This window comes from Colletotrichum paranaense (genome assembly GCF_030867605.1).
Source record: "Colletotrichum paranaense strain IMI 384185 chromosome Unknown Scaffold_11.1, whole genome shotgun sequence".
Taxonomy (NCBI): domain Eukaryota; kingdom Fungi; phylum Ascomycota; class Sordariomycetes; order Glomerellales; family Glomerellaceae; genus Colletotrichum; species Colletotrichum paranaense.
Window position 1 is genome coordinate 574,645 of NW_026848969.1, and position 12,223 is coordinate 586,867.

General features: G+C 55.5%; 3 protein-coding genes across 3 annotated transcripts; all 3 read right to left on the minus strand.

Annotated features, from left to right (window-relative positions):
* Positions 1–1,123: 1,123 nt before the first annotated feature.
* Positions 1,124–3,660, minus strand: CPAR01_12521 (GTPase binding protein Rid1; the record flags this gene model as incomplete). The annotated part of the gene is made up of 2 exons (XM_060496777.1): positions 1,124–2,090; positions 2,144–3,660. The coding sequence occupies 2 exons, from the start codon at positions 3,658–3,660 to the stop codon at positions 1,124–1,126; spliced, it is 2,484 nt and encodes an 827-aa protein (XP_060344310.1).
* Positions 3,661–4,824: 1,164 nt separating this feature from the next.
* On the minus strand, positions 4,825–5,984 carry CPAR01_12522 (uncharacterized protein; the record flags this gene model as incomplete). Its single annotated transcript, XM_060496778.1, has 2 exons — positions 4,825–5,580; positions 5,661–5,984. 2 exons carry the CDS (start codon positions 5,982–5,984, stop codon positions 4,825–4,827), a joined length of 1,080 nt encoding a protein of 359 aa, XP_060344311.1.
* A 1,234-nt stretch (positions 5,985–7,218) lies between these two features.
* Positions 7,219–9,610, minus strand: CPAR01_12523 (acyltransferase; the record flags this gene model as incomplete). Its single annotated transcript, XM_060496779.1, has 2 exons — positions 7,219–9,285; positions 9,386–9,610. 2 exons carry the CDS (start codon positions 9,608–9,610, stop codon positions 7,219–7,221), a joined length of 2,292 nt encoding a protein of 763 aa, XP_060344312.1.
* Positions 9,611–12,223: the final 2,613 nt, after the last annotated feature.

Sequence of the window (12,223 nt, forward strand, 5' to 3'; positions counted from 1 at the left end):
TGGGGGGACCGCGTAGTTGAGAAGCTGTACCGCGCCGAGTGATTTCCCTGGGAAAGCCTGATCCCGTTCGAGGTCGATCTTTTTGCGCCTGTGAAGCCGGGAGAAACAAGAACCACCACATAAGGCAGAAGTAAAAAGGCTCCAGCCTGCCCTCCACAAACAGCGCAAACTTGCCCTACAAATCCCGCATCACATCGTTTCTTTAGGATTCGAAATCGCTATAGTAAAATAGAGCATGTAAGGCCATATCGCTGCGTACCGTATGAGTCAAAACACATACCGGCACCGTATGATTTCCCTCACAATCCAGATCTTGTCAAGGCCCGGAGGGAAAGTCACCGCGTAGAAGGCAAAAGGCCATATTCAGAAACATTTGATTCGACGCGATCCCTTTGAATTCCCTTCTTTTCCCCATTCCCTCATTAATGAAAAAAAAAAAAAAAACGAACGGACAGGCTACAGCACAAGAAAATAATGGCTTTTTCTATGTATGATGATCATCAATTCATAAACGTTGCCCTTCATAAGAAGCATTAGGCAGCATGATGTGTCTCCCCCTCTCACTCTCCCCCTCTCTCCCCTAGTCTCTCTCATTCTCACTCTGTTTGTGCGTATGTGCATGTATACCCAGGACAACTTCTCTCACCCTCTCTCTCCCTCTCCTCTCTCTGCTCTCCCCCTCGTGATCCCATCCCCATGCAAGGAAGGAAAACCACACATGAAAAGGAGAAAAAAAAACAAAAACACAACTCCTCCTCTCCCAGAGATCCAAACCCCGAAAAGGAAAAATGATAAACAAAAAAAGCCCACAAGGAAATGAGACAGCGCCCCCAAGAGCTTCCGCGAACCTCTCCTCGTCTTCTTCTTCCGCCTTCTTTTCATCGTCTTCTTCCTGCTTCAGCCCTCGCCTGCGTTGACAATCTCCAACGTGTGATGTGTGTATGCGGGATACTGACACTGAGGGAAGACCCAAACGAGCTCGACGCGTTCCATGTCGAAAGATCGTGCCGCTGGAACCTTTCCCCATGCTGTTGTTTCGACCCGTTCCCGTCGCAAATGTACAATAGTCTCCATCTTTCCACAAGCTCATGGATACTCATGATGCTCACGATGCTCACGCCCCTCATGAAAGCCAAACGTCCCTCTCCTTAACAGGCGTAACCCGATGATTATCAAGCCCAAAATCCAATTTCGGAATCTCAATCTTGGGCGCCGCGTCAACGGGCTTCTGCGCCTTCTGCGTCTTCTTCGGGCTCGCGCTCCGCGACTCGGGCGGCGGCCCGTACCGCACATCCCTCGAATCCCACCCGTCCTCCGTCGCCGCCGCGACCCAGCACCGCAGCGCCTCGTGCACGCAGCCGTAAAACTTTTCCTTGCACAGCCGCAGACTGCCGCCCAGCACCTTCTCCCACCCGGAAATCCGGAGGTCGTTGCGCAGGTTGTTGCGCTGCGCCGCCGTCGGCGTGCAGGCGATGATGGCGTTCATGAGGTCCAGGTGCGAGGCGAGGTAGTTCGTTGCGTCCCACTCCACGCCGCCGACGTAGGGGGCCGCCGGAACGGGGGGGCGCTCCGAGGGGAAGTGCCGATGCATAAAGGCGTGCGGGTCTTGGAAAGAAGACGCGCCGTTTGTGATTGTGCCGAGCGGCGCGCCGCCCTTGGTCGACATCTCGGACGGCAGGGCAATCACGTTGAGGTGGTGTAAAAAGATCCAAAAGACCTCCTTGGTGACGCTGACGACCTCCTTGTTCCAGACCGTGTACGGCCGGTCTTTGCGCATCTCCAGCACGAAGCCGAGCGGCCTCTCCTCTTCCTTGGGCTGGGGGTTGCGCAAGAAGGAGAGCACCTTTTGCGCGCGGGCAATGCGCTCCATGGGCGTGGCTGACTCAATGTATGTAAATAACACTGACGTGATTATGTTGCGTGTAGTAAACTCGCTGGGACCCTTCTTCTCGGGGTCGAACAGCATATGGAGGAGCTTAGGAAACAAGTCCTCGTGAATGGAGTGGAGATATTGCAAGGCCAGCGCTGTGGTGCACAAAGCCTTTAAGCATAATAAGTTTTCGTGGAGAAGGGCATCGTCGTGTTCCTCTCTGTTGTTCGTTAGTATTTGCAGTTTCCCGCCCTTGAAGAAATCACAGCTTACCTCCACTCAATAGCGAGAATGCGTTTCAAGAGGCCGACAATCTCCTCCATGCCGCCTTGCTTAATAAAGTCCTCGGTCCACGAGACAGTCTCGTTACGCAGAAGAAGCCGCAGCTTGTGCAGCTTCCCAACCTCAACCAACTCCGGCTTCTGCACTTTACGCAGATACGAAACGTAGTCTCCCGGCCCCTGGCCGAACTTGATCTTAGAAAGAATGCCGTTGCTCCCCGTCGAGCTCGCCGAAACGGGCCGCTCGCTCACCACACTCTCGGTAGACTTGCTCCGGAAATGACGACCGATGGAGGTATTCTCGCCCTTTGACTTTTTCGTCGGGGACGCGGGCTCCTTGGGGTCCTTTTTTCGCGACAGGGTGAAGCTCCTCCCGCGGGAGCGCTTGGATTGTGTCTCCTCTTTATCAGAGCCTCCAGTCGCCGCAGAGGTGGGCTCGGCAGTGGTGTCAGCGACGCCCGCCTGCTCTTTGGCCGCCATTTCCGCCCAGTCCTGTCGGATGAACTCCATCTTGATTGTATCTGCCAGGCTGCGCATCTTGTAGCGCTGATTCTCGGGGATGTTGCGTCGATCGAGCATGGCCTCGAGGTGCTGGTCGATCGCTTTAGGGTCGATGGGCCTGTCGGCGGAATCCGAGGCCTTGGACTTCGTGCTAGACCCAGCGGCGGAAAAGGCTGTGAAGAGCTTGGGACGTTGGACCTTGCTTTTGATTCTCTCCGAAGCAGAAGGTTCGCGGCCGTCCATCTTTGGCCTGCTGCGTAGGTCCGATGTAGATTTGTGCTCGGAGATGGCGGTGGAGGGGTGGTATGACTTGGGTCTCTGCTTCTTGGACAGGTCGCTCGAGGCGTCGCTTCCATAACGTCCACTACCCGCGTCGAAAGACGCCTTTCCACGCAGCCCATTGCTCCCGAGGTCCTGACTGCAGAATTGTGCGTAGATGGGCGGCGCCGGACCACCCGTCATGTCGGCGCTCGACGTCGAGCTCGGGGGTGTGCGGTTCTCCTTGTCCTTAGCCTGGCGTCGCTCCTCCTCCTCCTTCGTGGTCTTGTTCAGGGACATGGTCGATCGGGGTCGAGACAGGAAGCCGGCCAGGTTCGTGCTCGATTTCGTCTTTTTGGGTTTCTCGGGGGACACGTCGCGTGATTTTCGGGCCTCCTTAGCCAAGGACTTGAAGGACATGTTGCTAAAGGCGGACTTGGTCGGCGAGCGCGATCGGTCTCGGTTGCTGTCTGCTACCGGTTGTTGTTTGCGGGGCGACGAGTGGTTGTTCAGCTCGCCGAGGGCCCCCAGACCTTCGGTGCGGATGGGAGGAGGAGGCGGCATCCTGCCCTCGAGCTGTGCGTATGCGGCCGAGATGTGTTGGGCGGGCGTGGTGGTGACCTGGACGGAGGGCGGCGAGGTGAAGAGCGCAGAGCCCTCGGACTGGTTACGGCGGTGGATGAAGCTCTTGAGGACCGAAGACCTGGGGCGGCCTCCTCCATTGTTATCTCCTTCGGCGGCGGAGCCCATTGTCGAGGAGAGGGAAAATGGGGGCGGGAAACAACACGGTTCGAGACAGGGTTGTTGCTGGTATGGATGGACGGGAAAACAATGCTATCCCCCCTCCTTCGTGTGGAATGCTGGGCGGGAATACTGAAGCTTGCTCTGAAGAAGAATGAAGAAGAGACGGCCAAAATAACGGGAGGGGCGGGTGATGTAATTCCAATGCTTGGTGGATGTTGGATAAAGGCGAGAGGAATCCCGACAGCTATACGGAATTGTGTCTCTTCCTGCTCACACCATGTTTGGGAGACTTGGTGACGACGGAAAAAAAAAAAAAAGGGCGGCAAATGCAAAGCTGGGGAGGGGAGATGGCTCAACGCCAGGCTACGTCCCGAGATTGCAATTGTTTTTCTGTTTCTGGTCGTCGTTGTGCAATAAGAAAGATTGATTGGGGGGACTGGGACGGGACTGGATGGGATGGTCGTGTCGGTGAGCTGAAGGGCGGTAGTACTGGGCACCCACGAAGGAGCGGTCGTGGGGATTGTTTACGCTAGCGCTGTTGTCTGGGTGACCACGGCGGGCGGGTCTGTTCCCCGTTGCGCTGCTCCCCTCGTATCTTATCGCGGCCCAGCCTAACGCGCCTGCAGCTCGGGGGGGTCTGCCAGTCTCGTCACTGGTTTTTTGGAGGGTGCGGGGCGGGCCGGTAGAAGTGGAGCCCTACTCCGGTCGACTCGGTCATTGTGCGGAGACTCGGTTTGCTGTGCAACGGCCATGGTTTACCTCATTTGTTGAACTAAAGCTCACATCTAATTGTGCAATCTCAAACACCGTCTGAGGAAGACACTATCGACCTTAGTTGTGTAATTTCGAGTTGGCCACCTCCACATCGTCTGCGCAGCTGGCTTACATCTAGACATTCTCCTGTTCCGCGCTCCAAAGCTCGAATCCTCTCATAATGTTGTAAGCATGATAGATAGGTATATTGGCACTCGCGCCCCATTCTGCAAAGCTGGAACCCTCGTCTATCGAAAGCTCTTGTCTACCAAATACCGTCCGGTCTTCCTCTAAGTGTCGTATCCTCCAACGCCCCCCAGACCTGTATCCCAATGGCCCTGATCATGAATCCCCCACGGATGCGCCCAAAGTCGTCTCTAAGAAGAGCAAAAAGAAAAAACGCAGAACTACAATACTTCACCAACTCATTATCCCCTTGGCCCTATCAAATCCACCCCTCAACTGCGTCTCAGGCTTCACAACCTTACCCTGCAAAATCGTATACTTGACCAAATTCTCACAATCCTCAGGCTTGATCCGCGCAAGCCAAATGCACTGCGCAGCACCCACATCCTCCGTCTCCGGCAGCGCGGCCGCCGTCCTCGCCTTGGGCACCAACTCCCCTCCCTCCTTGACGCGCTCCGCCTCGTCCAGCCCAAAGGCGTCGGGCCGGCGGTACACCATCACGTTGGCGCTGTACTTGTGCCCGCCGACGTGCGAAATAAAGTAAATCCCCACCCCGCCGGGCCTCTCGTCGTCCATGTCGCGGAAGAGCCCCAAGGGCCGGAGGTGGCGCTCCAGCTCCTTGCGCAGCAGCGGCGCGGATTGTCCGCAGCGGGCGTCGCGCGTCTTTTGCGAACAGAGGAGGATCAGCGCGCTGTGCGGGCACGGGCGGCGGGAGATTTCGGGGGGTATGCTCGGTGCGGCCGCGCTCGTGTCGGTGCCGTTGCCGTTTGTCGATGCTACGGGGACGGAGGTCGGAAGGGCGAGCGGCGCGAGCGGGGAGGTATTCGTCGGCGCCTTGTCTACGAACTCCGTAATGAGCTCCGGCACGCTTTTCGGGGTGACGTGGTCGATGATGACAAAAGCCGGGAGGAGGAGGACGGTCGTGGGTTCAGTGTAATCGCTCGAGTGGTTCGGTGTCGGGATGTTGGAGGCCGAGAGCATGAGTTTCTGTTTTGTCGCACCTTCGTTAGCGAAACCTACTCCCTTCCTTCATCGTCGTCTTCTTCTCAGAGCTCAGAGCTACTTACCCCATTACTCGGCGCCGCAGCCCTCCCAATGGCCTCCATCACGCTCCCCTTCTCGTCCGCAACGTCCCTCACCCAATCGCTCTTCCCCGTCGCCACGAGCGCGTGCGTGCTCCACCCCTTGACCATGCCATATAGCTCGTCGCCCTCATCAATCTTGAAGCCCTTGGGGTACTTGACGTGGCAGCTCTCGCAGTCGTGCTCGCAGTCCTCGCCGTCGACGGCCGGGTCCGTCTTGGGGAAGAGGTCGAGGGCCGATACGCCGTGGGCGGTGCCCAGGGCGAACTTTTTGGCGCCCGTGACGAAGGACTTGAAAGCGGACGTCATGGTTGCCTTCTTGTTCGGTGCTCCTCTAAAAACAAATTGAGAAGCGATTGTGGGAACGCAAGGGCGATATATGAATGCGACTCTCCTACACCGTAGTAGAAAGAAAGGAGACGAGGAAGATTGTAGCTTTGGAGGGGTGGAAGTCGTATGGAGAAGAGGGGCAAGGTCTACAACTAAAGGGCTGAAGACCGGTTCGGAAAGGAAAGCAACATACGGAGTAGAGTCGTTCGGCCCACCCGTCGGAAAGGTGGCGGGATGTGGGGTATTTGGGGTTTGGCTCCTTTTTTTTTTTCCTCGGACCTAACAAAGGTGTGGGAAACAATGACGAGGTGGTCAGGAATCGGGAATGGAATGTTTGAGGGGAGAAAAGGTGGGATTCAGGACGGCAACACTCAACCGGCGCGCCGCAAGCTCCGTGGGCCGAAAACTGAACCAATACAGTCTCTTGTTAAAGACTAAAATGTCGAAGCTGACCAACAAGGCACCCGCCCTTTGCTGGAGTTTTATCCCCAGTCTCCGCCGTGGTCCCGCGCGCGTCCTTATTAATGTACAAAATTGTAACCCTACAAAAGGGACGCAGTGATTTGCTTGCCTTCCCCAACGAGTGCTCGTATCACCGAGATTCCCCCTCGCTCGGCCTCGCCAAAGGCACAGGTCCGCGGACAATACGCAGTACGTCCTGAAAACTCCGGCCGGCAGCGGCACGGAATAGCCGGTTCGACAAAAAGCCACGCGTGCGAATTTTTGTCTCGAATACCTTAACTAGCGTCACCGTGGATGGGGGAAAGGGAGGGGAGGGGGACCTTTTGAGTTATCAGATCCTGCGGCCTCCCACACCTCCCACCAAGGTACTTTACTCCGTACCGGCCGGACGGAGATAAGAGATGCGGCGGTCAACATTGTAATCGCCGTAATTGGTTGCGCATTTGCCCCAGTCCCGCGAATCCACTCCAACGTTCAGACGAAGCATCCGTATCCGTACACTCTTAGGTTCTCCGTACAGAGCACTCTGTGAGGTAAGACGCAGAAATTGGGCCGGCGCTGATTCGCAAAGACACAAAAAATGGGAATCCATATTGAAACTATTAAAACGCTGTCTATACGTACCGTACGGTACCCTTTGATTGGAATCACCTTGCGCCCAACCCCCGTCTCCACAACTTCAACATCTCGCTTTCTCTTTCTCTTTCAGAGCTTATTGCGTCTGTTGCTATGTGTCTCTGTTCTTGTAACATCATGTGTTCTTCTTGCGCGCCTCGTTGTACTCCTCATCCTCGCTCTCGTCCGCGCCCAGCTCCATCTTGTGATCCCCGCTCTTTCTCCGACGAAGCTTCATCGCCTCGCGAATCTTTTTGCTAGCCTCGTCAAACCCACCCGCAGAGTCCAGAGTCGTGAACCCGCTGATGTGGAACCCGCCCGACCCGAGTCCGCCTCCGCTGCTGCTGCTCCGACTCCGAGACCGGGAAGGTGGCCGCGTGGAGAAGATGCCGACGCCGCCAATGTTGCTGTACGATTCGTTGCGGGGCATCGCGCGGCTCGACTGCTGGGTTTGTCTTCTAGAGATGGACGGCGGCGTCGCGGCATCGTAGGCGCTGGATGCGTCACTATCGCGGCGCGCCGGCGGTGTGCGCGGTCGGGAGTATCCGTCGGCCTTGTACGGGTCTGCCACCAGGCGGGTCTTCTCGAAGTCGGGGAACATCTCGGGTCCAAGCGTGTTGATGAGATCCGTCACTTGGGAGCTAAGGTCAACGCGCTTCGCACGCAGCTGCTGGATGTTGTAGCTTGAGGCGGGGTTCAGACAGAGGACCAAAGGCCTCAGAGACTTGAAGATGTCCATGCCGACTTCGCCAAATCGCAGCGCAGCAAATGTAATACCCACCATGAGGGGCCACATGACCAAGTATGTCGTCCACCAGGGTACCCATTCAGGAACGCGACCCCAGAGATGATCCTGCCAGACCTTGTAGGTGACAATGGCCGAGTAAAAGTGGTATAGAGTCGGGGCGAGGAAGATGGCGACCAAAAGCTTCCATGTAGCCATAACGTCGCGTCCCTGAACCTTTACCGTCGAGCCAGCCAAAGCCTGCTTCGCCTTACGAACGCTAATGGCCTTGGATGCGGCGAAAACAGGGGCGAAGAGAATGAGACCGGGCAGTACGCCGATAAGCAGAACAAGGAGCTTGGCAACGCGGTAGAACAACAGGAAGATGACCTTGGGGATGGACATCTTGCCGTACTGGACCTGGTGGTCGCGCAGGTTGACGTAGCGTAGCTCCTTGTTGTATTGCTTGACAGACTTAATCACATGGACGACCCGGGCGTCATCCTTGTACTTTTCGTAGCCCATGGCAAGTCTGCGGTTCAGCTCAATGACGACAGGCAGAGGCAGCTTCTTTCCGGTGGGGTTATACAGACGTCGAGCAGCTTGAAGCATCATCAGGGTATCGTAGTCAGGGGTGGAGACGGTGACGGCGCTCAGAGCCTGGTATACGCTGTCGAGGAGCTGGCCGATGGCCTCGCGTCTCTGGTTGTTCTTGTACATCTCGACCAAGTGCCGGGGAACTTCGAAAGGAGGACCGAACTCGACGACGGCGCGACTGCGGAACTTGTGGGCGTGGAAATAGTTCATGCCAACGGGCACAATCGTCAGACCACAGTCGGGGGATTCGGCGAGGGCGCCAAGTGCCATGATGGCAACACCAGCCTTCAGGGGAAGCAGCTCAGTGCGGTCATGGCTACCTCCCTCGGGGAAGATGCCTACGCAGCCACCTGACCTCAGACGGTCAAAGACGGCCTCGTACACCTTGGTCTGATCGATGTGCGGGGCGAGCTTGTACTTGGTTCCCTTGAAGCCGGGGCTGCATCCCTTGAGATCCTTGTTGATGAAGTTGCCATTCTCGTCAATATCATCGCGTCCGGTAAGCTGCTCAAGCGACAGCTTGCCCTTGAACGGGCGCTTTATGCGAATTTCCTCGGGTCCGATAATCTGTGCAATGTCGATGCTGGCGCCAGTCTGCTTTTTGGCAGAGGGCAAGAACAGCATACCGTGTACCTCGCCCTCTCCTTGGCCAAATTTGGTGCCAACGCCGCGGATAAGTGTAGGATCGTTGATGGGGTCGGGCAGATAGATGACGCCGGCGCCGGGCTTGGCGGCGTCCTGGGCGCGTCCGACGGGGACGGAGCCGACCTGACGCGAACCCCAGCCGATGAAGCCATGGACAGACTTTTGCGCAATGAGGAGGGAGACTCGACGACCGGCCTCGTGTCGGAGGGTGCGCTGGAGGATGAGAGCATCGACGAACTATGTGCAGAGATTGCAGGCGTTAGCATGTGACAATGACAGGGGGGCTTTGCTTCGACAAGGGGGGTGAAGAAGGAAAAAAAAAAGACAGAAAACTGACCTGGTTGGCGTGAGGAGCGGCGACGAAGAGAACAGGACCCGACTTGGGGACTTTCCAGGAGCCACGAGGGTGAACCTCGCGGAAGAAGAGGTCGACCAGCACGCCCAAGACCCAGAGGAAGAGGTCATACTTCCAGTTGACCATGGGGTATAGCTCCTTGGGAGGGGTCGGGTTGGAGCCGCTCTGGGGCGGCGCGGCGACCGCCGTTCCAGCGTGGTCTGGCATGGCGGCGAGAACTCGATATGCGATATCAGAGTAGGACGAAGTGTTTTCGGAATGGAGTGAGGTGAGAAACGTCTCTTGGTGAAAATCTCGCCAACTATTGCGCCACTCCCTTAGACTTTCATCCTCGGTGGTGGTGTGTGGTGTGGAACCTTCGGGTGCAGCAGGGCGGCAGTAGCGATAAGAGGGCTACCTTGGGCGGAGCGAGCTTCGGTTTGGTGCGCTGGCATTCACGAGCTGCCAGATGGGTTTGGTGATGGGAGGAAGCGAACGACAGAGTAGAATTGTGCTTAGAGGCAATTGGTAAGGCGCGCCTGCTCTGGTGGTGGTGGTGCGACTGGCGACAGCAGTGTGAGAGAAGAAAGCCGCTGACAATGACTGCGAGATGTGAGGTGACCAAAAATTGGGAGGTATGTATTTCTGGAGAGCCCGGGCGAAAGAGAGAGCAGGGCAGCAGGGGAATGGGAGTGGTATGCGCCTGTGGAGGCCGGGGGTGGTTCCCCACTACGTCGGCCAAGCCCGCGATATCTCCCAGTCTTAGGTTGTCCCCAGACGCCCCTCTTCTTTTTTCCCTTTCGGTGCGATATTCCACTTTCGACTTCTCCTTTCTTTCTTCTTGGTTCTTTGCTATACGCTCTGCTGCTCTGCAACCGGCCAAGGGAATAGGAAGCGTCTACCCACTTGTATCAACGTACGATTCCCTAGTCGTGGTGCAATGGGGGATCTCTGGTATCCTGCAAAGATTAGATCGTTAGGTTGTTTAAACTATTCAGCGCCAGAATGCGGGGGGAGCTGAGCTGCAGACAACCGACTAATAAAGAAAGCTCAGGGCGTACAGTGGCACAAGACCTGGCAGGATGAAGAAAACCAGAAGCTGGGACGCTATCTTACGTCAAGAGAGGCGAATTTGGAGTAAACAGGCCAGGGCAGCTAATTATCTCTCTGCCGTACCTCCAAGGCGACCTGACCCCTCACCTCAACCGGTTGGCTCTCCTGCATTTTGTTGGGAAACGTCGCAGACCTCATGATAGAGGGGGGGGGGGGGATATTCAACAACTCGTGCTCTCAGTTCCCGAAAAAGGTACCTTTTCCCATCGCAACCTATCGGTAATGGTTTCATGGGGAAAGGCTTCCGTATGTCCGTCCGAGAAGCCCGGCTTCGGCTGCGGTCAACCTCGGGGACGAGCAATGCGATTCCGGCTTAACATCGTCGTACGCCGTAGCACCCCCGCCGTGGCCCGGGAATGAATTTTCAACGGCTCTGCAGCTGATGTCTGATCTGATCGTACCTTTGTCTTGCTTGTGACACTTTGTCTGAGCTGCTTCGTTTTCTGACGCGCTGCGATGTGCACTTTGCAGCTCGTTCGGCGCTAGAACCTGCATCAGTGCTGAAGATGCCGTGAGATCATGATTACCTTAGTACCTTACCTAGCACTCCCAGGTGCCTACGTCAGAGCTGTGCTTACATGGCCTGAGGTCTAGAGCAGATCGCGTGAGGCTAACAGCCAGCTGGCGTTGCATTTAGACCAGGGTGGGGTCCCTTGGAGTTTAAGGCTGAGACGGTCCTAGTAGACGTTCCCCTTCTTAGTCGTCAATCACTCACTTTTGAGGTCGTGATTCTCAATTGCGTTTGGTTCAAAGCCTCTTTGGGAGCTCTCACATCAGATAGGGGATGAGGACCATGAGACTATTTGTGAAGATAATGTCAAAATAGAGCGGCAAAAGATTTGTTATTGAGTATGTCATACTTGAGCGTAGGTTACTACAATACGTCAATGAGCATCTCATCCTGCCTTCTCTGCGTTAGTAGATATATGTGTTAAAAGGGAATTCGTTATATTCCAAATGACATGAAGGCTACATACGTTAAGCAGACAAGCTCATCAGGACAATCTAGAACAGTTTCAGACTGTAGTAGAAGAGCTCCTCTAACATGATGGAAGTCTATATGGAAAGGGAGGTACTTCGAATGGGAGAAAGACTACTCTCAAAGCCTCTTGCTACTTTAAAGCTTAATAGAGATGGCAGCGGTTAAATGACCAAGAGCCTGAATCTACTTCTGAGTAAGATGGATCGATTATAATCGCAATCAAGCACTAAGAGAAAGGGCGAAAAAAATGGTAATGTAGTTAAGAGGCCCGCTTTGAACTTGCGCCCCCCACCATCGAGGTATTTCTTAGGATTTCTCCAAACCACCAGACCGAATGTGTGACTGGTGGCGGATGAGAGGTTCTCAATGGACTCGATAGAAGAAGTCAAGGCAGGAACCGGGCAGGATGCTGTGGTGGTGTAGTACGTTTTGCTTGGTCACGTGGAGTGAGGAGTTGAGATGCTGAAGGGGTGGAATGGGCGACATCGTGGCTTTTGTATACGGCCTATGGGTGCCGTGGGAGTATTTGGGTCTGTATAGACCAAGCACCTTGGTGACGTGTGAGTTTGATGCCCAACGGACGGTCAAAATCTTCTGCCTGAGGTAGAGGCCAAAGAGAATGAATATGGTCTCACAAGTGACGCGAGGACAAGGCTCATCAGCTCTTGATAAATTGGTTTCCGTTCAGTCACTTTCGATATCAAAGAAGAGATTGGAACCGGAGTGACCGGGTAAAAAACAAAGCG